This window comes from Abramis brama (genome assembly GCF_963993115.1).
Source record: "Abramis brama genome assembly, chromosome: 1".
NCBI lineage: Eukaryota > Metazoa > Chordata > Actinopteri > Cypriniformes > Leuciscidae > Abramis > Abramis brama.
Window position 1 is genome coordinate 71649921 of NC_139963.1, and position 27169 is coordinate 71677089.

Here is a 27169-nt window from a genome sequence, read left to right on the forward strand (position 1 = left end):
CAGGAATCTTGGTGTGACACTAGAGTCAGACCTTAGTTTCAGTAGTCATGTCAAAGCAATAACTAAATCAGCATACTATCATCTGAAAAATATTGCAAGAATTAGATGCTTTGTTTCCAGACAAGACTTAGAGAAACTTGTGCATGCTTTCATCACCAGCAGTGTGGATTATTGTAATGGACTCCTCACTGGCCTTCCCAAAAAGATCATTAGACAGTTGCAGCTCATACAGAACGCTGCCGCCAGGATTCTGAGCAGAACCAGAAAATATGAACACCCCAGTCCTCAGGTCTTTACACTGGCTCCCAGTTAAATTTAGGATTGATTTTAAAGTATTATTACTGGTATATAAATCATTCAATGGCCTAGGACCTCAATATATTGTAGATATGCTCATTGAATATAAACCCAACAGATCACTCAGATCATTAGGATCATATCAGCTAGAAATACCCAGGGTTCACTCTTAAGCATGGTGTGTCCGCTTTTAGCTATTATGCCAGCCGCAGCTGGAACCAGCTTCCAGAGGAGATCAGACGTGCTCCTACAGTCACATTCAAATCCAGACTCAAAACACATCTGTTTAGCTATGCATTTAATGAATGAGCACTGTGCCACTGTTCGTCCAACTGTTTGTACTGTACTGTATTTTATTTTATTTTTCTAAACTGTTTTAATTATTCTTATTTCTTTTTATTATTTTAATTTCTTCTATGTAAAGCACTTTGAATTGCCATTGTGTATGAAATGTGCTATATAAATAAACTTGCCTTGCCTTGCCTTGACATATTTTTCAACCCAATTAGAAGAAAATAAACATAATCCTAGGTATTTATTTGAAACGGTAGCTAAACTAACGAAAAAGAAAGCTTCAAGCCCAGAAGTTTCCAAGCAACACATCAGTAATGACTTTATGAACTTCTTCACTTATAAGATTGATAATATCAGGGAAAAAATTATAACTATGCAACCGTCTACTACGGTATCGCATTAGGCAGTGCATTGTAGTCTCCCTGAGGAAAAATTGTATTCATTCGTTGCTATAGGAGAGGAAGAATTTACTAAACTCGTTAAATCATCTAAATCGACAACATGTATGTTAGACCCTATACCGACTAAGGTACTGAAAGAGATGCTTCCAGAGGTCATAGATCCTCTTCTTAATATCATTAATTCGTCTTTGTCTCTAGGATACGTACCAAAAAACTTTAAGCTGGCTATGATTAAACCGCTTGTTAAAAAAACGCAACTTGATCCTTCAAATTAGTCAATTACAGGCCGATCTCGAATCTACCTTTTCTGTCAAAGATACTAGAAAAGGCAGTATCTTCACAACTGTGTTCCTTTTTAGAAAGAAATGATATCTGCGAGGATTTTCAGTCTGGATTTAGACCGTACCATAGTACCGAGACAGCTCTCATTAGAGTCACAAATGATTTGCTCTTATCATCCGATCGTGGTTGTATCTCTCTATTAGTGTTACTCGATCTTAGTGCTGCGTTTGACACCATTGACCACAACATTCTTTTAAATAGACTAGAAAACTATGTTGGCATTAGTGGAATTGCACTAGCATGGTTTAAATCATACTTATCTGACCGTTATCAATTTGTAGCAGTAAATGAAGAGATGTCTCATTGATCACAAGTTCAGTATGGCGTACCACAAGGCTCAGTACTAGGACCGCTGCTGTTCACTCTGTACATGCTACCATTAGGAGATATCATTAGGAAACATGGAATTAGCTTTCACTGTTATGCCGACGATACTCAGCTCTATATTCCTTCAAAACCTAACGAAACTTTCCAATTCACTAAATTAACAGAATGCATAGCTGATATAAAAAATTGGATGACTCGTAATTTCCTACTTCTAAATTCTGAAAAAACAGAGATTCTAATTATTGGACAAAAAACTTCCTCACGTAATAACCTAGAATACTGTCTAACACTTGATGGCTGCTCTGTTAAGTCTTCGTCGTCGGTTAGGAACCTGGGTGTGCTCTTTGATACCAATCTTTCATTTGAAAGTCACGTGTCTAGTATCTGTAAAACCGCATTTTTCCATCTTAAAAATATATCTAAATTACGTCATATGCTCTCATTGACAAATGCGGAACAATTAGTTCATGCTTTCATTCTATTTCAGGCTAGATTATTGTAATGCTCTACTGGGTGGTTGCCCTGCACGCTTAATAAACAAACTACAGCTAGTTCAAAACGCAGCAGCTCGAGTTCTTACCAGAACCAGGAAGTATGACCATATTAGCCCAGTTCTGTCAAAACTGCACTGGCTCCCTATTAAACATTGCATCAATTTTAAAATATTGCTGATTACTTACAAAGCACTAAATGGTTTAGCTCCACAGTACTTGAGCGAGCTCTTAAAGGGATACTCCACTTTTTTCGGAAATATGCTCATTTTACAACTCCCCCAGAGTTAAACTGTTGAGTTTTACCGTTTTAGAATCCATTCAGCCGATCTCCGGTTCTGACGGTACCACTTTTAGCATAGCTTAGCAAAGATCATTGATTCTGACGAGTCCAGTAGCATTTCTTTCAAAGTGACCAAAGACTTTCAATATTTTTCCTATTTAAAACTTGACTCTTCTGTAGTTAAACCGTGTACTAAGATCGACGGAAAATTAAAAGTTGCAATTTTCTAAGCCTATATGGCTAGGAACTACTCTCATTCCGGCGTAATAATCAAGGAACTGTGCGGCCGTACCATGGGTGCAACAGGCGTAATGACATGACACACCATTGATCATAACATCCTCCTTACTCGCCTTGATCAGCAGGTGGGCATTAGGGAGACCGCATTACTTTGGCTCTGTTCCTATCTCAATGATAGGACTTTCTCAGTATCTATTGGCAAGTTCTCCTCATCTTCTGCTTACGTTTCATATGGGGTCCCTTCAGGGGTCCATTTTGGGTCCTATGCTTTTTAGCCTGTATATGCTCCCACTGGGTGACATCCAGGGTTCGAATTACAAAGTGGCTTTCGGGGGAGCCCTCGGTTCCCTTAGACTAGAAATAAGGGAATGAGTACTGCGTTGCCGTGCCGTGCTATTTCTCTCACGTCAGGTGTTTTCGCTTCAGTCGATTAGATCTGTCATATGGCGAGTTTTCTCTGTATTTATACTCTTCTATTTGGCGCGCAGAGTCTGGCAGGGCGCCAAGCGCTCCTATTGGATCGCGCGCTTCTGCTTTCTCGCCATTGGTTTGTGCAGTTGCCTCAGCACAGCCTATCAGAGCGCTTGCGCGAGCTCTGATGCTCTCGCCTGTGCTGCTGCAATGCGTTTTAAAATAAAGGCTTCAATATTCTCGAGAAAAGGAGTTTTCCCTTGTATAGAATGTACAAGAAATGTACAGAAAATCAAAATCTATATGCGACACAAAAAATGGACAGTGTTTTAGAGCTCCCCCTAAATGTCTCAAAGTAGGCTTTCAGGGGAGCCCAGGTCCTTTTCAGGGGAGCCGAGCTCCCCTTAGCTCCCCCGTAATTCGAACCCTGGTGACATCATAAGGATGCATAACATCTCTTTTCATCTCTATGTGGACGACTCACAGTTGTACTTGCCTCTAAAATCTAAGGATTCCATACAAACTCTTCTGGACTGTCTCGAAGACATCAAAACTTGGATGGTTAACAACTTTCTCCAGTTAAACGGTGACAAGACAGAATTATTTTTGGTTCTCCCAAGGCAAGATGCACTGTGGTACAAAATTTAGGTCACTTCACCCCATTTATCAAACCTTATGCCAGAAATGTGGGTGTCATTTTTGACTCAGAACTCTGCCTTGACAAACAGATTAGTTCTGTCCAGATTAGTCCCTATTTTGGCCTCCTTGCATTGGCTCCCAGTTCCTTTTAGGATTCAGTTTAAAGTTTTGTTTGTTTTTAAGGCAATTAATGGGTTCGCCCCAACTTATATCACCGACCTTGTACAGCCATACTCAGTTTCAAGGTCACTGAGATCCTTAAACAAAGGGCTCCTGCTTGTGCCGCGCTCACGGCTTAAACAGAGGGGTGATAGAGCTTTTGCAGTTGCTGCCCTACGATTGTGGAACCAGCTCCCCCAGGATATTAGATCTGCCCCCTCCATTGCTGCATTCAAATCTAGGTTAAAAACTAATTTTTAATCTTTGGCCTTTCTTGTTCCCTAACCTGGCACTCATGTTTGTTTTTTGTATTTCTGTGTTATATGATTATTGATTCTATGTGTTTTATTTTTTACTTGTCTTTTTAGTTATTCATTGTACAGCACTTTGGTCAGTTTTGCGTTGTGTGTAAATGTGCTTTATAAATTCAAATGACTTACTAAATTACTAATATAATAAACATAGAATTACAAAATATATACAACTTACATTGAGCTGTAGAACCAAAAAGGTTCCTCATAATAGTGTTTCTTGCATCTGGCTCAGTTGAGCAAACACTTAAAGCCATGCCAGTACCTCTCTAATAAGGGTGTCACGATTCTCCAAATCCTCGATTCGATTATATTTTCGAGTCACGGTTCGGTTCGATTCGATTCTCAATAAAAAAAAAAAAAAATTGAAAGCACAAGCTATGCCATTTTTTGACTTTTATGCAATATAATAATATCTGACCTTTGATCGCAATGTACCACACACTACATTGTCAAATTTAAAACGTTTATTAACAACATAATGTAACAATAACTTATATCTTCAGTCAATTGGAAACAATATAACCTATTACCTATAGTCCCGGGGCTCCCTGGACTCCTCAGAGCAGTCACAGGCGAATAGCACGTCGTTTTAATTTGGGTTCCCACAGCGGTTGCAACGCAGTACGAGAGAACGTTCTCGTAAGAGCGTACTTGGTTACTTGCATAACCTCAGTTCTCTTAGAGATAAGGGAACGAGTACTGCGTTGCCTTGCCGTGCTATTTCGCTCATATCAGGTACTTCGCTTCAGTCGATTTAAACCTAAAGTCCTTTAGCGAGTTTTCTCTGAATTTATACACTTCAGCCGCGTCCAAATTGGCGCGCTCGAGGTTGGCAGGGCGCCAAGCGCTCTCATTGAACCGCACGCCACTGCTAACTCGCCATAGGTTCGTGCAGTTGCTGCAGCACAGACAATCAGCTCGCTCAGACGAGCTATGATGCTCACGCTGTGCAGCTGCAATGCGTTTTAAAATAAAGGCTTCAATATTCTCGAGAAAAGGAGTTTTACCTATTACAGGCAAGCCGAGGTGACGTGACATATGGGGCGTGGCAGCATCGACGATTCCATTTTTTGATTCGATAATCGAGATTGAGCATTAATTTCGATCGATTTCGATTTAATGCTGAGAATGTTCACACACACAAACATACACACACACAAACATACACACACACACATACACATTTAATATTTAATTTTGTGTAGAAAATAAAGTAATGTAAAAAGTAAAGTAAATAAAATAATGTTAAATTACTAAATAATGTCTGTGTGATTTTTATTTTGTATTTATTGGAACAGAACTGTGAAAATTTAATACCATTTATGTTAGAACACGTGGCATTGCACAAGATTTTGGAAATCGTGCTTAATATTTTCTAAACCAGTATTTATTTTCAGTTAAATTTTCTGATTGGTCCCCACTGACTGGTTCTTGGTCCCCCCCTTGACTGGTTCTTGGTCCCCCCTGACTGGTTCTTGGTCCCTGGTCCCCCCTTGACTGGTTCTTGGTCCCCCTTGACTGGTTCTTGGTCCCCTCCTGACTGGTTCTTGGCCCCCCTGACTGGTTCTTGGTCCCCCCCTGACTGGTTCTTGGTCCCCCTTGACTGGTTCTTGGTCCCCCTTGACTGGTTCTTGGTCCCCCCCTGACTGGTTCTTGGCCCCCCTGACTGGTTCTTGGTCCCCCCCTGACTGGTTCTTGGTCCCCCCCTGACTGGTTCTTGGTCCCCCTTGACTGGTTCTTGGTCCCCCTTGACTGGTTCTTGGTCCCCCCCTGATTGGTTCTTGGTCCCCCCTTGACTGGTTCTTGGTCCCTGGTCCCCCCTTGACTGGTTCTTGGTCCCCCTTGACTGGTTCTTGGTCCCCCTTGACTGGTTCTTGGTCCCCCTTGACTGGTTCTTGGTCCCCCCCTGACTGGTTCTTGGCCCCCCTGACTGGTTCTTGGTCCCCCCCTGACTGGTTCTTGGTCCCCCTTGACTGGTTCTTGGTCCCCCCTGACTGGTTCTTGGTCCCCCCCTGATTGGTTCTTGGTCCCCCCTTGACTGGTTCTTGGTCCCTGGTCCCCCCTTGACTGGTTCTTGGTCCCTCTTGACTGGTTCTTGGTCCCCCCTGACTGGTTCTTGGTCCCCCCCTGACTGGTTCTTGGTCCCCCCCTGACTGGTTCTTGGCCCCCCTGACTGGTTCTTGGTCCCCCCCTGACTGGTTCTTGGTCCCCCTTGACTGGTTCTTGGTCCCCCCTGACTGGTTCTTGGTCCCCCCCTGATTGGTTCTTGGTCCCCCCTTGACTGGTTCTTGGTCCCTGGTCCCCCCTTGACTGGTTCTTGGTCCCTCTTGACTGGTTCTTGGTCCCCCCTGACTGGTTCTTGGTCCCCCCCTGACTGGTTCTTGGTCCCCCCCTGACTGGTTCTTGGTCCCCCCTGTGCCCACCCATTTATAAAATCCTGGAATCGCCCCTGCAATGAAGTAATTTTTTTTTTTCCGCTTGGGGCTTTTGGAGATTAACTGGCATAAAGTTTGACGTTCGCAAATTTAGGGACTGTCTATACAGTTACATAAGATTTTTGCCATACACGTTTCTAACTTCAATAACATTTGAAGAGAATGGCTTACAGTCACAAAAACAAAAGTCTTCATGTAGGGGTCAGGCATGATGCACTCCTTTTATATTTTAGGTATTTATTCAAGTAAACTGTCAAATCATATGTAAATATTACGTAGGGGAGAGTGGGGTATTCTCATCACTTGATGAACACAAATAGCTAGTATTCTTGTCGCTTGATAAACTTAAGGTTGAGCCACTGTAGTCTGTTGGACTATTTTAACGATGCATGCGGTGATGTGGTTTCTCCACTGCATGGATCTTCATGTGTCGCTTCAGGTTAGTTCTAATAGAGAAACTCTTCCCGCACTGATCACAGGTGTGCGACTTCTCTCTGGTGTGGAACATCTCATGTGATCTCAGATGTGATGGCTGACTGAATCTCTTGTCACAGTGTGAACACTTGTAAGGTTTTTCTCCAGTGTGGATCCTCTCATGTGTTTTCAGAGATGATGACACACTGAATCTCTTGTCACAGTGTGAACACTTGTAAGGTTTTTCTCCAGTGTGGTTCCTCTCATGTGTTATCAGACCTGTTAAGTGTTTGAATCTCTTATCACAGTATGAACACTTGTAAGGTTTTTCTCCAGTGTGGATCCTCTCATGTGATTTCAGATCTGCTGATCGATTGAATCTCTTGTCACAGTGTGAACAGTTGTAAGGTTTTTCTCCAGTGTGGATCCTCTCATGTGTTTTCAGAGATGATGGCTGACTGAATCTCTTGTCACAGTGTGAACACTTGTAAGGTTTTTCTCCAGTGTGGTTCATCTCATGTGATCTCAGATGTTCTGACTGACTGAATCTCTTGTCACACTGTGAACACTTGTAAGGTTTTTCTCCAGTGTGAATTCTCTGGTGCTGTTTTAAACTGCACGCTGTAGTAAAAGTCTTCTCACACTCAAAGCACATGTACTCTCTTATACCAGTGTGAATTTTCTCATGTCTATGTAAATTAGGCAGCTGTGAAAAACTCTTTCCACACACAGAACATGAATGTGGCTTCTCCTTCGTATGAACTGTCAGGTGTGACTTCAGGTGTGATGCACTAAGAAATGTTTTTCCACACTGATCACATGTGAACGGCTTCACTCCGTTGTGGATCATCATGTGTTTTTTAAGATATTGTTTGCATAAGAATCTCTGTCCACACTGATCACATGAGAACGGCTTCTCTCCGGTGTGGATCCTCATGTGAAGATTAAGGTGTGATGATTGACTGAAACTCTTTCCACATTGATCACATGTGAACGGCTTCTCTCCGGTGTGGATCCTCATGTGAATCTTAAGATTATGTTTGGTTGTGAGACTCTTTCCACACTGAGTGCAGGTTGTAGATTTCTTGGCTCTTCTTTTCTTTGAAAATGTCTTTTTAGTCTTTGAGCGACTCAAAGGTTTTTCTCCAGGTTTGACATGATGTTCCTCCTTCACTTCACTCAGTTCTTCATTCTCCTCCTTCACTTCACTCAGTTCTTCACTCTCCTCCTTCGCTTCACTCAGTTCTTCACTCTCCTCCTTCGCTTCACTCAGTTCTTCACTCTCCTCCTTCACTTCACTCAGTTCTTCACTCTCCTCCTTCACTTCACTCAGTTCTTCACTCTCCTCCTTCACTTCACTCAGTTCTTCACTCTCCTTGCTCTCTTCCATCGGGTCTGACAGGAAAGAAAAAAATTATTACATTTAATTTTCAGTACATCAAAATAATTCAAAGAGAGAAATATAAAGTGAAAGGACATGAAAGTGAGCCCTGATGTAATATTAGAAAGTAGACAACTGTTATAAAATATTATGATAATTTGATGCCTTTATAATTGATTATATGTCCTTGAAACTTTCAATGAATGAGGTAAATTTATCTTCCAGTTATTATCTTTAAAACATTATAGGCACGAATCCCATGTTTCTTTAGCAAGAACTATTGAATATATTTGATCAATGAAACAATTATCTAACATGATATTAACATTAAAATATACAATGTTTCATGCCATGCCATGTTTCAATACCAACTTTGAGATTGATATTTATTTGACTAAAACCGTTAATTATTAATGGCCGTTCACACTAGACTTTTCCTTGCACTGACTTCCATTCATGCGCATGTGAAAGTGGGACACCAGAAACACAAGCTCAAGTGAATTACCCTGTGAGAAATAACACAAGCGTTTAGCATTCAAGTGGAGTGGATTGTTTATTTTTACATTTTGAATTATTATTATTTGTTATATGTTGAACTTGTGTTTGTAAAAAAGCTGCCGCAGAATGTGACGTCATTTCACGGCCGTTGGAGTGTCTGTAGAAACTTCACAAGCTCAAAGTGTAGAGTGGCCATAACTTTAACTGGCTTTAAATTAACTTTTTTTATTAGCATTATTTGTGTCCTACATGTTTCACTCAACCCTGTTACCCCTGACATTTTCCTCCTTTTAAAAACAGAGCATTTCTTAAAACTGTGACACTCAGGAAAGAACATCATCTGGGATCTTTCTACTGCATGATGGGAAGACAAGAAAAAAATAGGCTTGATGAGCAAAATCTGCGCAGAACCGATCACCGGTGATCAGCGCGAGATGCATGCTGGTTATAAATGTGTCCGAGTGCGGTCCGCCTTGCTCTGATGTCATGCTGACGTGTGTCTGAAACTGTGCCGTGTCGGATTCTACAGTTGCTCTCCACCGACTGAAGATCAAAAGCATGATGGGAAACGACTTGCTGATGACACAGCTTAATGCTCATTGGTTTAAATAACCGTGATGTATTGTCCTCTTTTAAACTGTTTGATTTTTAAAACTCTGATCTTAAGTTTTTGTGTGTATAAATTAGTGCTGTCAAACAATTAAAATATTTAATCGCGATTAATCGCATTAATGTCATAGTTAACTCGTGATTAATCGCAATTAAGCACATTTTTATCTATTCTAAATGTCTCTTGATTTCTTTTTGTCCCATTATTTTTTCTCATTTTAATGCTCTTATCAACATGGAAAAGTGGATTGGCTTGCTTTGTGCAAATGTTTTTTTGACAACATTGGCATATAAACAACAAAACAACATTGGCATATACTGTAGTGTTCAATTTCACACTAACATTCTCACTTGGAGCAAATAATCTCTCACACATTGTAACACTGTCCATCAATAAAAGGGTGAAAGTATTACTGACGAGGTCCTGATATTGACGAGGGGGCGGAGAATTCACATCAGCTGTGTGTGTGCTTGGCTGTCAAGTGTTTTTTCAGACTGGACGTGCTGTGATGATCGCTCAGTTCACAACAACAAAACACACAGATCCCTTTGGTCTTGTCAATTGAACCATTTGGACACTTTTAAAATTAAACTTTCCATTCAGAATCTTATTGGCATCCATTTTGGCGTCTCGCGCTCATCATTCATCCACTCAAAACGTAATGTTAAAGGGGGGGGGGGGGGGGGGTCTCCACTGGACGAGAAGTGAAGCGCAGCACCTCATATTTAAAATTCAAACACATTATTCTCTATGAGTGTACACACACCGGCGGCGCCATTCAGCGTTTTTATTGCTGGCCATAAACTGAGAAAGTGTGCAGTCCAATGTGCGATACAAGTTGTCCTAGACGCGGCTTCTCATCCACTCGTTGGATAAAACAAGTGTGTGCGGCGCCGGCGTGCCTGTTGTTTTGTTTCCGGTCTAGCTAGATCCAGTGTGGTGTTGTAGTCTTACTAACGTTACTAGTTGTTGCAAAAGAATGTGAAAAAAAACCTACAAAGTTTGCTAGGCGTTAATCGTGCGATAAAAAAATTGACGCCGTTAATAACGCGTTTAACTGACAGCCCTAGTATAAATTATGTGTTAGTATTCCCAAACTCTCTGACAGTGTGATCTATATATGGGATAGTTGTCATTATTATATATATATATATATATATATATATATATATATATATATATATATATATACAGTGCTATGCATAAGTTAAGACACCCATGCTAAAGTTGACTAAAAAGAGGAATAAAAAAATCATCTTTTGGAAATTGAACTTAATGCCTTACTTAAAAAAATTAGGAAAAATCTAACCTTTAAGGACACCAATTTTCTTTGTGAATGAATAATGTATCATACATAAATAAACGTTCTTCCTTAAAATACAGGGTGCATAAGTTTGGACACCCCTATGTTAAATTCCCATAGAGGCAGGCAGATTTTTATTTTTAAAGGCCAGTTACTTCATGGATCCAGGATACTATGCATCCTGATAAAGTTCCCTTGGCCTTTGGAATTAAAATAGCCCCACATCATCACATACCCTTCACCATACCTAGAGATTGGCATGGTTTTATTTCAGTTAGCCTAATAGCTGGTTTGATTTGCATTGAGAGATGGTCTTATGGAAAGTACTCCATGCCAATCTCTAGGTATGGTGAAGGCTATGGTCAAAATCTCAATCCATTGTCTCAGTTTTTACACAAACTGTAGCACTGACTGTATTCATCAACCCTGTTACCAAAGTTACTGTAAGAAGAATCTCTATAACCATGAATAACTTAAAGGAGCCGTATGTAAGATTGTGGCCAAAACTGGTACTGCAATCACTTTCAAATTACTGTAGAGCGGTGTATCCCCTCCCCCTCCCCCTGACTCGAGGTTGCCAGATAGGCTGCAGGATCCAGCAGGAACGTAGACTGCTACGTAGCTGTGGTAACTAGAGCAGAGCTGGCAACCCGGATGCCGAAACACTACTGACTTCGTGATTGGTAGATAGGTGGAGGGTGGAGCATCAGGCCAAAACACAAGATGACAACATCAACATCAGTTGAGGGCTGCAACTTCACTTTTTAAATGACAATATCCTGGCCGGACTACTGTTGTCAGTGATATAAGTGTTTGAAATTAACATGATTTCTTAATGTCTAGTGACATATCAGGGCCATTTTATGATGAATTGAAATACATTTCTTACATATGGTTCCTTTAATATAATATTTGACAAATACCGTTTCATAGTTGAACTGTTTATCTAAATGTGATGAAGTGCTTGAATGTTTCCAGGGTTTCCCATACATTCATTAATTTGTGGCGGCCCACAATATCAACGCTGACCGTCACGGATTGATTTTCAGATTTTTAAACTATTTAATATGGGTAAAATTGTATTTTATTGTAGAGCTGCGCGCAGCTTGCTCCCTCTCTCCCTCACAAACTGACAACGGATCCCCTCCTCTTCCAGCACGATCTGAATCAAAACACGAGCATGCGCTGGAGGACGGATTGTTGCCGGTGCTTATTCCCTCAGCGAAGATTCCAGAATCAATCCGGAGTTGAATGGTTAGTATAATGAACACTGTTGCACAACATAACTCTGAGAAGTTAGTCTATGTTAAACGCTGTCACGTTTCCATTACAGATTCACGCAAAATATTTTGTGATTTTTTTTCTAAATATCGATTAAAAAACTATTGCAAAATGACGGCGTTTCCATTAACCGATGTTATGCGACTAAAACGTCATTTTTTCCTCTCGCGATCAGTCATTCCAAAAATCATGGCAACGGACGTTGGTAGGTTTATATATACATCACAGCCACCAAACTAGACATTATTATTATGATTATTAATGTAAAGAGACATAGGCCTAAGCGTGTTATCCAAGCATTAATGGCAAGTAAAGACCCTTATACTGTGAGCGGCACATATGAGGTGTTTTCTCACTCATTTCTCCTCCGAGGTCTTGATTGTGGCATTTCTTTGGGGTTTAGAATCCAGTATTCCTGTAATTATTTTGTCTTTTATGAATTTAACACAGAACTCTGTCTCGTATTCTGTCCAAACACACCGCGCTTTGTAAGTCAGGTGACCTGTAAATGCGCAAAAACTGTTTCCATTACAGTTTTGCAAATTTATTTCAAATTGCTTGAAAAACCACCTCACGCGAACGTAAAACCTTTTTTGCGATAAATGGGAGTTTTTGCGAAATTGACGTGTTTCCATTGAGCGTATTTTTAATTCGCAATTTCAATTTGCGCGATTTGCAGGGTAATGGAAACGCGGCTCGGAGACCCACCTTAGTTATTAGCAAGCATGTAAGGAGCCTAGTCTATATAATTAGCTATTAATTAGTCTAATAATTAGCTATGTTAACATGAGAATAACAGTTACAGCATGTAATACGTAAATGTTAACACGCTGTAAATAGCTGCTAGTTAATATCGACTGCCCGTACAAGTAGATAACGTTGTAGGTTCCAATTTCAAAAACAAGTATATAATATAACTTTTACTTTTTTTAAATAGTTTTATAATATTTTGTCACAGGCATCTCAGTCATAGACTCATTTGAGCCCACGGTTGTTTTGGAGCATGAGGCAGTCATTGGTGGTCAAAGTGATCAAAAATTACCTTAAAACATGTGTAATGTTACAAAAGATTTCTGTTTCAAATAAATGCTGTTCTTCTGACATTTTTATTCATCAAAGAATCATGAAAACATTTATCATAGTTTCCAACATATTATGCAGCACATTGTTTTCATATTTCTGTAGGATCATGTGACACTGAAGTAATGATTTAGAAAATTCAGCTTTGACATCACAGGAATAAATTACATTTTGAAATATGTTCAAATAAGATTTTAAATTGTAATACTATTTCACAACGTTACAAGTTTTACTGTATTTTTTATCAAACAAATTCAGCTTTGGTGAATGAGCATGAGTCAAACTGAAAAAATAAAACCAAAGTTTTTCTGAGGTAATGTGTTATGTAATCTTGTTAAAATGGATTTCATAAAATTGGTATCGAAAAAAGTATCGTTTGGAACCGGTATCGAAATCAAGGTATCGGTATCGGAATTTTTTGAGCGATACCCAGCCCTAATGGACCCTGTCCTGAGGCCTTCCCATATGATAGGGCACTGGAACATTTTTTTCAAAAAGGCCCGTAAAATAAAATGTTCAAAGGCTGCAAAATTTGCAACAAGTCGTCTGTGGAGCAGTCATAGAAAGTGTAGCAATGGCATAGCAATGTAGCAATAGCAATGTCTTTAAGTTATCTAACACTAAGTGTTGACAATGGAAATGTGTATACATGTAAATAAAAATATATGATATATTTAACCCTTTTGTTGTGCCTTAATCAAACCCCACCCCACCACCGCAAATAGAATCTAATTCTGTGGGAAACACTGGTTTCTAACATGAATGTTCTTCAGGATCATGAATGAATGGAGAATAAACACCAACCTCTTTGTTCTTCAGGATCTTCAGTGTGTTTCATTCTGCAGGGTTCTGGATCACTCATGTTCTCTCTGTCCTCTTTAATAAACTCAGTCTTTGCAGATTTCAGCTCTTCCTGATGCTCTGATGCTCATCTTCACTCGTAGCTGATGGGAATTTACAGCATTTATAGGGAATTGCAGTGGGAGGAGCTTCACTGATGAAGAGTTACTGTGGGAGGAGCTTCACTGATGATGAATTACAGTGGGAGGAGATTCACTAATGATGTGATTGCAGTGGGAGGAGTTGATCTGCCAAAATCAAAAATATATAAGTTACTGAGTTTGTTTTTATGCTCATGGACATCAGAATAAAATAATGTAAATTCTTATATAAAATAATGTAACAAATAATGGTAAGAAAAACAGTTGAAAGCATAAACAGAAATAAACATAGGCTACTGTTAGATAGACTGTTAGCGAGTTAGATAGTTAGATAGATACCAATAAGATAGTGTATACCTTACATCATATATGAATATGACACATTGAATAACAAGGTCATATGGTCAGTTTCTGGCTATCCTACCACATGTACATTTGGAGGACCCTTATACTGTGTTCATAATTAGGGATGCAACGGTACACGGTAAAATCTCGGACCGTTCGGTCAGCCCTGCACGGGACAATCTACCCTCGTGTCCCGCGGGACTTCGGTTTTGCCATTGAGTTTGCGCTGATCCTTTTAGTTTTTGCTTTAGGCGCCGTTCACATATCGCGCCTAAAAACGCGTAGAAAACGCTAGGCGTGCCAGGTTCTCCTTTTTCCAAAGCGCTAGGGCGGTTGCGCTCCGGAGGCGTCTGTCGTTGCTAAAGCAACCATCAGCTGCGCTCTGGTTGGTTCTTGTCACGTGACCTACGATGCGCTTGCGGCATTCTGAAAAGTTGAGAATTTTCTCCACTGCTGGGGACATCGTTAGTGCCAACCGGTCTCGCCTTGCACCAGACAGTGTTGATAGACTCATCTTTTTGCACAAGAATCTCTCAATAGTGGATGAGTAAATAACATTGCACTTTGTATCCTGAATGCAGTATTTTTTTATTATATTATTTTGCTCTGCTTTTTTTTATTCAAAGCACAAGCTAATTTATGTTTGTTAAAGGTAAAAGTGCACTTTTTCTTTCACATTGATCACTTCATATACCAGTTATCAAGGTTTGGAATTGGGATCCACTTGAATATTTTGAAGTGTGTTTGTTTACATTTTGTATTTCATATAAGTGATAGTTGAAGAGGTTGTATTACTTAGTGTTGTTCAGTACAGACAGGGTGCGATTTGCCGGGGGGGATGCGTGGGATTTCCCCCTTTCTGGTCAATGTATCCCTGCCTCTGCTTATGTTTATCCCCGGTGGGGATAAATTTATCCCCCCCTCAAAGTGATCAGTGCTACTTCACTAGTGGCGAGGAGGATCACAAAACTTATCACGGATCCGTGGTTTGATTAAAGTCCATTTTATTTTAAAATGCGCTACTTTGACTGGCTCCGCAGCCTCTCTGTAATCACCACTCTGCAGACTCGCTCAATGTCCCGCCCACGGCGCTATATGATTGGTTACGCCTCATGAGTAATAGCCTATCAACACTTGCGAGACGGTTGCAGGTCTTTTTTTACGCCGCATATTCAGCATATTACTGAAGATAAGCATCACAGTCTGATTATCTGTTTCTATGATGACAAGCAGCCAGGCACGGCGCCAGGATTGTTTCTCTACTGGTGCTAATGGGGAGCTGGACCGATATGTGGGGGTGCTAAGAAAACAATTGATTTTCATTAATTAAGTTACTCTATAATATAGAGGTTCTCGTTTTTTCAATAAAAGCAGCTATGATACACAGCACTTTAATTGGATTTGGCCAAAGAATAGTCAACAAAATAACTAAGCCTAAAATTAAAAACGTTAAATAAAAAAATAAAAAACGTTATCCAATCACTGCTTAACTGCTTAAAAAATATTGACTAATAGCCTACTGTTATATTAACTGTGCGTATACATAATATAGATTTTAATAGCTTGATGCTCTTTAAATATTTTGTTACATTATTAAAAGTTTCGGTGCATAGGACAGACCTATCCGCGATCGCTCTCCATGGTTCTGACCAAAGAAGAGAGCTTTGGAATCTCCATTACGCATCATATTCATACGCATCATACCTGGGCTGCATTTTCCGATAACATTGTCTCTTAGCGCGCTACGAAGACTCTTAAGGTATAGCTTAACTAAAGGTATACTACCACTAAAGGTATATCATTGCTAGGCGTCTTCAGGGCTATCATCTACTCGCGAGGCAGAGGCGCTGAGAGGCAGAGGCGCTGGCGCCCTCCTAGCAACGGCGCTGTTTTTGGTAAAACATGATTTTGACCACTTCATTAAGTTTTGTTTTATAGAAAACTCTTTTTAAAAGATTTTCGTTTTGTATAAATTGTATCTTAATTTTGATCAATGTTTTATCAATCAATTGCCCGTATTTAATGAATAAGAATCAAATATATAGCAGACAATGTAATAAGGAGCCGGCACGATCACTTGCATTGCACGTGAACCGGAGGGCGCCGAAACTCAGCTTGTGCCTCACAGATTTGAGAAATATAGGCTATATATTACAGAAAGTTTGAAATGTCTACTTTTAAACGAAAATATTCAAACCCAAATAAATAGGCTACTCTCTGATTATGTAATCCAAATGAAATGTGCATTTCTCTCTGGCGTTCATGGCGAGTCCGAATCATCAAATTCATCTTTGCAGCGACACAGAAAACACCAGTTTATTACTAAACAATTAAATGTCTCCTTGCTAATTTAGACACATTCATAATCATTACTTTAACCGGTTCTTTGTGGCAAGTTTTATGCGTGCGGCTTATTATCCTGTAGGCTAGCCTATTTAATTAAATTAATATAGGCTAAAGGGGCGATTTGTCCACGAATGGCTTAAATGAACAACTACTAGTCGACTAGAAAAAAAAATTAGTCGGAGGTAGCCCTTATTCCACATATTTTCGAACCAACAGGCCATTTTGTGTTGGGGGAGCGACCGTGAGCGGAGCGGAATATTCAGAAATGCGCTCTCTGCTCACGAGCTCTGATCGGAACAAACCCGAACCTCACTGTCTGCTGAACTTGCGCAGAAACATCAAAATAGACATAGCCAGCTTTTTAAAATTGTTGTTAAAACTAAACATTTAGACTATTTTAGTAGCTACAAATTATGAGCTTATTGACGATTTTTTTATAATTCTTGACAAAATTAGAATTCTTTTTTTTTTTCAACGACGCAACGAAGAGCATTTACTAGCCTACTTTTAAAAAATGCGGGTCGGGTACAATATTTTCTTTTTCTTTTTTTGCGCTCCGAGTTGCGGGCGGGTTAGTTGAAAACGTCGGTCGGGTGTGGGTTGTTTATACATTGACCCGCTCATCACTGGTGTCTAATGATTCGGATCACAACGTCAAAAATAGAATTAATAATATACAACGCCACAGCAAGAAAAACAAACACCCTGTACCTGTTAAAAATGAACTGGGCAAAAAACAGCTATCTGTTATGCCGAGTTCTGTAAAAGAACATTAATTAACGTAATTTCGCATTGTTTGTAATTTCTTGTTGTTGACTCAATAATAAACTGCAATTTCAGAGTTGGATCTGTTTGTTTGTGTTTCATATTAATATTACATTATGTAAAACGTCCAACTGTTTACGAATCAAAATCCGGACATACTGTGATGCATGTATGAATTATCATGTTAGACTAAGTTAGTAATGTAATAGCCTCTATAGAGCCCGAATTTGCTTTTATATAAGTTAACCTTGTTTACGTTACTTTACGACCTGCAACATATCATGACTGCACACATATAACGTTACTTTACTGTAAATCAAAGATTTGACTATGGATTATGAAGCCTTAGTACCTCTGACCGTGGCGATTATATTAAAAAACTTACTCTCAGCAATGGTGAGATCTTGCCGGATCCCTATACAATAATACCTGACGATCTTTGGATTGTGGATGACAAGAAGTGGTCAGCAATTGTATGGCCTGATATAGGCTATATAATTATCTAATTCAGACACCAAATGTGTATACAAGAGAAATGATTAGAGCGTACAAATCCCTTGATGCATACAACTACGTGCGTGGTCATGTGCAGCTCGTCAAATACTTTGATGCTGCACCGGATTTTTGCGTGTTGAGGTCAGATGTACTCCGGTACGAACTAAGAGCGCGGGTCTTTTGCCCCCTGGTTGCGTGGGCTTAACTGGGGCTACACAGATTTTTGACGGGGCTTTAGCGCCCCCTAGCCCCGGTGTAGCGCCGTGCTTGCAAGCAGCCCAGTCACACCACTATGAATGGCCGAAGTTACACATACGGTGTTTTACTCAATTGAGGCTAAACGCAAAGGTTTTTTGATTACTCACTCACTCTTGAGTGACTTCAATGTTAAGTCAATGCAAAGACGCGTTTACGCGCGTCTAGAGGTCCTGGGCGCGAAGGCGTTTCGCGCGGCGTGGTAGACGCGAAGCCCGAATGAGGCGAATTGACTTTGTCGGCCCGGCCCGGCCCGGCCCGACACATTAACTGTAATTATAAGCCCGAGCCCGATTTAAACCCAGGGGTGGCGCCAGGGAAGTTGAGATGAAGCAAAGATGAAGTTGACGATCGCCATCTCCGTAGTGAATGCGCATATATGGAGAAATGCATGGATTACATCAGAGTGTTCCCTATTTCTTTTCGTTTTGAATTGTTTCGTTTAAAGACATTTCAAGCTTTCTTTAGATATATTTCTTAATATTCTCTTTGAGGAATACACTTAGTTCCGGTTAATTTATGATGAGATGCGCTCCAGTTAACGTGCAGTGCAAGTGACCGCGGCGCGCCTCTATGATTATAGCCTATGTCTGCTATATTTGCTTCTTATTTATTAAATACATGCAATTCGTTGATGAAAAATGTATTAAAATTAAGATACAATTTATACAAAACGAAATTCACTTTAAAGAAAGGTTTTCTACAAAACAAAACTTAATTAAGTGGTCAAAATCATGTCTGACCCACTCCAAGTCTCCCGATATAGGCTACTGCACATCCTGATGCGTGCGAGTGGAGGAGACGCTGAGCATGACATGTTCATGACGTGTTGCATTTTGTAACACAAGTGCTGGATCAAGGGCCGGCCCGGTTCGGGTCAAGTTCCGGCTCGGGCAGAGAATCTAAGCTCTGATTTATCTGATCCTGTCCATTAGCTTTGATCCATGTACGGCTTTTCAGAATGTCACCAAGTACAAATATTTATGTAATTTTTCAGCGCGAAAACTCTAGCTAGCTAGCTGGGAACAATGAAAAGGGTCCAGAGCAGCAAATGCAGTGAATGAAGTTCATGTTCTCATGATTTATTTTTATGAATAAAAATGTTTCAAAACATCCCCCCCCCCTCTGTTTTTTTCACAAATCGCACCCTGAGTACAGACTAGAGTGTTATTCCATACATTGATGTTCTTCCTACTGTGACATTCTGTTTATGCTCATAAGAAAAATAAAACATATTTTTGGGATGAAATAGCAGTCTCTTTCTGCACAAAACATGTACCGAAACCGAACCGAGACCGTGGCCCAAAAACCGAGGTACGGACCGTACCGTGGGCTATCTGTACCGTTGCACCCCTATTCATAATAGAGAGAATAGGAGACAGTACCTTCTTACAGAACAAAGAAATCCCTCTGTTATACGCTTTTGCTGAACTACCATTCTAGAATTTATTAAAGCTACATAAAGTAGCCAACAAATCCCCCTCAGTCTGCTGACACCAATGAAATGAGCTTTAAAGGAGCTGTATGTAGTTCAGCGACTTCTAGCGGTGATGTTTCAGATTGCAACCAATAAGTTTACAAGCGCGTGCTCGAACTTATGAGCGAGCACGGTGGGTACCGGCCAGACTGAGACGCGTCACGCAACACACCGGAGAAAGCATCCCACAACATGCTGGAAACTCAGGTAAACTCCCACTGCAACGTTACAAAAATAGGCTACTTTTATCAGCTTGACGTTGAACTAATGCTCCATGCTCGTAATGTTACCATGATAAGTATGGAACCCTATCAACCGTGCCGAATTTTGCCACTGCAAGCACTAACTTCACATTTTCTTCAGGAAATGTACATTCTAGGTTTGTAGATCAGGTTTCTCTCTATGATTCAAATGCCCTGCCGATGTTGATCCGTGTTTTTTACCCGAAGTTCATCCGATTCACGTCTGGCCTTTAATACGAGCTTCAGCAGAAAAAACTTTCTTTTTTTTTTTTTTATCAATGTGGAGTTTGTGTTGGAGTCGGTGTTTTGCTGGGCGCAGGTCGTTTCTTAGTGTTATCAGACATGTCATAAGTTGCACAAGTCATAAGTCCATGTCATAAGTTGCAGTGTCGTCTCTGTTGAGTGCAAAGCCAGTAGGCTAGACGAGGCGAGAGGCTCGGGAGCGCGCGTGCAGGTGACGTCACTGGCGGTAAATCCGACCCGGGACCTTCACATAAAAATAAGAATACTTGCTTTCAGAGGTAATAGCAAAACCCGCAAAGTGGATAATTTTAATGTGAGATTACAACCCCTTCACACACAGGCAATAAAAAAAAGGATTCGTTTTGGTAAAAAAGCTACATACAGCACCTTTAAGTGACAATTTACAGGAGATCTGAAGACATCAGCATAATAAATGAGGTGAAAACAGTAACTATTGTCATGAAAAGAGTGTTTTCAGCAGATCTGTTAATATTGATGAGCCTCAGACTATCAACACTCATTCAACAAGCCATTCAGGATCATCAGCAGATCATCTCACTTTATTCTGAGTGTTTGCTGATAGAAACACATTATTTGAGTCAGGATACATGATAAAAGCCTATAAAACTGCTCTACTGAAAGACAATACTGTTATTTCTCACAATATGACCACCAAAATAAGTGATAAATCACCAATAATAAAACAAAATAATTAAATAAATAACCCCTTCAGGTAAATAACTACAACACCATAATATGTGAATCTAAATATAGTTTGACTTTATAATAACTCTAGATAGCAATAAAGTAATTCCATTAACATGTTACATATTTGTATGTACAGAAACTGACAATGATCATAAAACTCTAAAAAATGAAGAAAATGTAACGTTTCCTGTGTCAAACTTAATTAATATTCCCATGCATATCTTGATATTTCCCACGTTCATTACTCATACGGGGCAATAAGTGTCTACATCCATTTTAATAAGTAAATCAATGTAATCTGCTGCCAAAGATAAATGCCGACAAAGAAATAAAGGTAAACATGAAAACGGCAACAGCAACACTTGGGATCGATTCCCCTCACAGATCTCAAACTTTAACTCTTAACTCGACATTCAGTAACAGTTCTCACACAAACATCGAGACAATCACACAAACTCGCTCAGGTCTGAATGAACTCAACATATTCTCCTCATGCTCGCTGCTGCTGCACTAAATGTTTATTTCAGAAGGAAGACGCCAGAAAAGACGCACAAGTATCGCTGTGATCGATGAAAACAATACAGAAATGAGCCTGTCGCTTAATCAAACTGTATAAAGTGTGTGTGTTGGTCGTGTTTATGAGAAATACCGTGAACTGCTCTCCTCTCCTCAGAAGACTCGACACTGAAACTCTCAATGAGGGAAGAGAGACGGCGCGAGCGAGCGGTGACGTCATCGGAAGCACGCGCGTACGGGACACCCCCGCAGCCAATCAGGGCCACGCAGATTCAGCTTTACTAGTAGCCTTCTATTATTATTATTTTAGAACTGAAGTGACTCCAGTTACTAAAGATGAAAGGAACTTTTTCAAGTGAAGCCCAAAATAGTCAGAATAAGCAGAGGAGGATCACCTCCATCCAGTCTGAAAAGTGTTTTGGCCTGTAAAGTCCGGCTCAGTTTATTCTGTAGCGTCCTAAGACTATAGTAAAGGCTTTTGTTGAAACCCCATATTAAAGTAGAAAACTACTGTTATGTTTAGATCCATGAGGCAGTTCGACTAGCGCATTCCCTTACTAAAGAAAAAACACTGAAATAAAAATACTTCTACAGAATTGTATTCTCCTAACTTTTACTTTATTCTAGGCTACTAAAAGCTACTAATTACATCTTCAACAGTGTAAAAAGATTACTGTACCAATTTTTTTAAGAGTAATTCCTTATTTTACTTTTAGAACAAAAAATAATTAATTAAGTTGCATTACACCCAACACTGATTATTTTTAGTATTTTAATGACTATTTAATATTACCTCTGAACTTTGACTAGGCTAGTGAGACGGTTTTGTCTGGGCGGTCTGCACAATGAGGAAACAAAACGTGGAAATAAGGGATCCAATGCATAGAGAGTAAATCAGTAATACAAAGTCAAAACAAATAATACATTCGACGCCAAACACACATATGTGAACAAATGCTGGTATAATAATCAGTGATCATGCAGCAGTATCTATGGAGATACATTTGGGTAGATTTCAGCATTGTTCCAGATGGAGGTTGCAAACTTTGTTACAAGACCCAGCGTTTATTAAATTTGTGGAGAATTGTATTGATAAATATTTTGAACTAAATACGAATGAAACTACGGCAAGTATTAGATGGAAAGTGTACATAAGAGGTGAAATTATTAGTTATACAAACAACATTATAAGTAATTATGAGAGCTAACAACCGACAGCCTATATATAGCCTTTCAAAATCCACAAATGCGTGAGGGGATTCACAAACGCACAAGAAGCGATTCACAAATGCGTGCAGAGATTTACAAATGCGCAGAAAGCGGTTCACAAATTAATGCCAGGCAGAGTTGTGTTTGTAAAATAATAAAACATTTGTAAATATTTTTTTATTTGCAAATCTCATTTTATTTATTTGTGAATTTGATATTTTTTTGTGAATCTCCTTACATTTATTTGCAGATCTTAATCTATTTATTTGTGAATTTGATTTTTTTTTTTGAATCTCTTTACATTTATTTGTGAATATTGATCTATTTATCTGGAATAATGCAACAATTCTAACCCCATAATCCTCCTCTGTCTATTCTGCCTATTTTGTGCTTCAAGTTCCTTTCACCTTTAGTAACTGGAGTCACTTCAGTTCTAAAATAATGGAAGGCTACTAGCAGAACCATAGAGAGAAAGAGTTGCAACACTCTTTGATGTCGCTGTCACGTGGTTCATGGCTGTCACGTGGTTCATGTAAGCCCCAATAGTTCCAAAACATATGCTGGCTGTCATGTTCTTCCATGGGACAGACAGCAGCGATTGCATTATTGAACGGTAAATATAAAATAAAACACACACCCAAGTACTTTTTCAGCTGTTATTGCATTTTGTTGTTGCATTTTGTTAATATTGCATTTGGATAGGCAGGGTGACAACGAATTACTGTATATTAGTTATAATACTATATTTTGGAGGGAAAAGCTTAGTATTCATGTTCGCATGGTAGCACTGGCTTTAGCGGCTCTAACTTAACTTTTCCATATCATTCATCTGATGATGGACGTCTCATGATATTTATTTTAGCACAACTGGGCTGTATTAGGCTATTGATTCCCGTGATTTTAATAAATTTTGATTCAGCCATTAGCCTACCTTCGTGATCACGCAAAGAGGTCTGCCGTGGCGGTCCGTTCAGTATTCGCCTAGAAGCTAGCTCACTTCTTCTGATAGGACCACAACGTGAAACATGATCATGTTAAGACTAAGAATATAATTTTAAGATTAAGCCATACACATATTATCAAAACTATTACAGAATAAAAACGAATTTACGATTTTATGTTTGGGTCTATAGATAAGTGCAGAGCGAAGATTTTTCTCTATGGCTCTGGGTTAGTGTACAGAGTAGGCTAAGAGTTTATATCTCACAATTCTCAGACTGATCTCATGAAATGGCGTATGTATGACACGCCAATTCGATTTCCATTTTTGCCGTGCTATCAACACGCATAATCGCTTTTCAGCGTGTTTATCAACGCCGTTGACTTAACGTTACATTACAAATATGTAGTGATGGCCAAATGAAGCGTTTCGAAGCATTATTGCTTTCTGATACAATTGTGTCGAAAATGGTTCATTACTCGAAGCTTCATTCAGATAGAAATTACAGCACCATCTCCTGGTGAAGTAAATGTAATGCAACAAAGCTGACAACCATAAAATGCAAAGGCTTATATGTTAACGCCCCGTTTATGACGTGTTTACCGAGGCGATCAAAGCTGAACCAGTGTTAGTGCTGTGAAACTCATTTATGTAGGTGAATTTTACAGATACTGATGAATTTCATGTGTTCACCTTGATAATAAAACATTAAGCATGATGTGTATGTGTAATTATTTCTTTAGACAAGGACAGAAGATCAGACCCGCTTAAAAAAAGTTGGAAACCATCACAGAAATTCTAATGGTTTCTATTAAAATACCAGTAGGAACCATTGGCTTTTACCATTTAAACCACTAAAGAATTATTTTTTGTAGTGTATTTGGGATATATTCCATTAGGATTTAATGCCCCCACCAATAGAACCCAAATCAGTAGAGACCCACAGAGACCACTATAAATCCCATTACAACCAATAAAATTCCCATGAAAACCATTAAATCCATTAGAATTTCTATAATGGTTTCTATAGTTTTTTTTTTTTTTTTTTTTTTTTTAGCAGGGCAGTATCATGTGTGAAAGCTTTATCTTGTTTAGCTGTGGGAAGCAGTACTCTATAACTTGTTAACTGGTGGGACTGATATTTTTATATGTTGAAAAGGATGTGCTTGTGTTGTACTTGTATATGTAGCAGAGGGTTTTTGAAGTTTCTGTCTTTGATGCATGTTTTTATGTAACAATGTTCATATGTTCTCTAATTAATAATAATAAAAAAATGTGTCAGAGGCTGTGCTTTGGGTACATGCAGAAGGCTTAGACAAAGTGTTCATTAAATGGTATGGTTTTTATTCAGAAATATTATTTATTTTTATTTTCTTTCTCGCTGGCACAACACTGAAATAAACTCAATCCACTCTCCTCAACAATAACGCCAATCCAAACACCGACTACAACCCACGGTGTTGCCATGGTTTGGCTTCACTTTTATAAGAAATACATCCGCCAGGTTTCAAACCTGTCAACACTGGATTGGGCAAATCAAAGCAGTCAGGTGGTTCACTACTAGAATGAAGCAGTGTGTTTGCTTCAGAAGTCATTTTCACGTGACTAGTGACGTAATGATACAAGCTCCGAAGCAGTGGTTCATTGCAAGGACCGTTCGAGTTTGAAGCAAGCTTCGGAGCGTCGGTGTCAGGCGTAACATCACTACAAATATGACCTACCCCAACTCCGTCCCTAAACCTACCCGTCACTGGGGTTAATACCATGTATAGATTATAAATGTAAGATCCCTTACTCTACTCCCACACCTAAACATACCCATTTTATGGACAATATTAAAATGATAAAACGTAATGGACAGATATGTAGGAAAATGGCATTTTTATGAACAATATGGCATTAAAAGATAGTTTGAGCCACGAATCCTACCCCTAAACCTAACCATAACCATTTCTTAAAACTACCTAGGCAACAACTATAAAGAAAAACAACAGAGTATAATCACAATAATTAACCTTACAACACAACATCGATTCACAAAATACACCAATTTTATTAGCTTGATGTAATCCAAACCTTCAGAATCCATATATTATTTGCAAGAAAAAGATCCAAACTCAGCCCTTTATCCAGTAATCGTCATCTTGACCGCAAACGTCAAACCCCGCGCTTGTTATGAATTCAAATTCAAAAATTGCGCCCTCAAGAAGCGTTACGACAGGTTACTATGGTTACGGCAGTAATATCAAACGCTCATTGGCTCTCGCCTCGCCTGCTTCGTCACAGATTGCGTCATGCACATTCACATTTGAAATGAAGCACGCACTGCTGCGCAGCCCTCAGAGCGAACCGAACCAAAGCCGGATTAACATTTTCATGGATTTGAATTAATAACTTAAATTCTGCTCTGTTACCTCATACAAAACCACTGCCAGAGAGGACTGCGACACATCGTCACGTGAACAACTTTTGATACCGATTTTGACATTTTCTCATTAAATAAATTATTGTGATTATATTTGTCTGTCTGTTGTTTTTCTTTATAATTGTAGCCTACGTAGTTTTAAGAAATGGTTATGATTAGATTTAGGGGTAGGATTAGTAAACGTCCGGGGATAATGGTACGTGTAAGATTCACGTCTGAGGCTGTTAAACTGTGACATCTACACGTTTTCCAAAGGGGACCAACGTGATTATTTCACGTATATTTTGCTCCGTTTCGTTCGGACATTCAACGGCGTAGACATACACGCGGAAGATGGCGGTTCGTTTCGGCGTGAACATACACGCGGATAGCTCAAAATGCGTATAAATAACACGCCACTTTTGACTTGAAAGTGGCGTGTATGTTTATGCAAAGTCATGATGTCATGTTGCAATTCTGAGAAACGATGTCAGAATTGCGAGATATAAACGCGCAATTGCGTGTTATAAAGTCAGAATTGCGTGATATAAAGTCGCAATTGCGAGAAAAAAAGTCAGAATTCTGACTTTATAGCCTAACACGCAATTCTGACTTTATATCTCGCAATTCTGACGGAATTGTGGCGGAAAGCTTCCATACATTGTGGTAATGAGTGATTAAAAAAACAAGATATATTTTGCAATTTGTTGTACTTCATGAAACATTTAAAACATTTTAAGACACGGGAAAACTGAACAGTCACTCAACACTCAATTCTCTCCACTTTTGAAACATATTGAACAGCATATTGAAAGCAGTGTGTTGAGTTTCTCCAGCTTAAGTAGTTATTTGGCAGAGAAATAAAACTCACAGTTTTGGTGTAATGAGTCCGACCAGATAATATATAACTACAACGCTATTACATGCTAGCTGAGAATCGCTGGACTTACGTTAGCCTGTCACTTGTCACATGACCCAGAGCCCTGATTTTTTTTTTTTTTTTTTTTACTAAAGCAGTAGGCCTATATGAAATCACATGTATTACGTACCACCATTTAGTTGTTTTGTGTCATTTAAAATATT

General features: G+C 39.4%; 3 protein-coding genes across 3 annotated transcripts in view; all 3 read right to left on the reverse strand.

The window, feature by feature from the left end:
- LOC311094569 (uncharacterized protein) overlaps positions 1–27169 on the reverse strand; it is a 93063-nt gene that overhangs the window by 41686 nt on the left and 24208 nt on the right. The window lies entirely within an intron of this gene.
- Positions 1–27169, reverse strand: part of LOC311094737 (uncharacterized protein) — a 231146-nt gene that overhangs the window by 11613 nt on the left and 192364 nt on the right. The window lies entirely within an intron of this gene.
- Positions 6831–21708, reverse strand: LOC311094793 (uncharacterized protein). The gene is made up of 3 exons (XM_084132971.1): positions 21667–21708; positions 14005–14288; positions 6831–8442 (listed from the first exon to the last, which is right to left on the reverse strand). Exons 2-3 carry the CDS (start codon positions 14060–14062, stop codon positions 7013–7015), a joined length of 1488 nt encoding a protein of 495 aa, XP_083989097.1. The 5' UTR covers positions 14063–14288; positions 21667–21708; the 3' UTR covers positions 6831–7012.

Excerpts from the sequence above, each read along its gene's own strand:
- LOC311094793 (XM_084132971.1), bottom strand. The coding sequence starts at position 14,062 with ATGAGTGATCCAGAACCCTGCAGAATGAAACACACTGAAGATCCTGAA. Across the intron at positions 8,443-14,004 it reads AGATCCTGAAGAACAAAGAG|ACCCGATGGAAGAGAGCAAG; the intron begins GTTGGTGTTTAT and ends CTTTCCTGTCAG.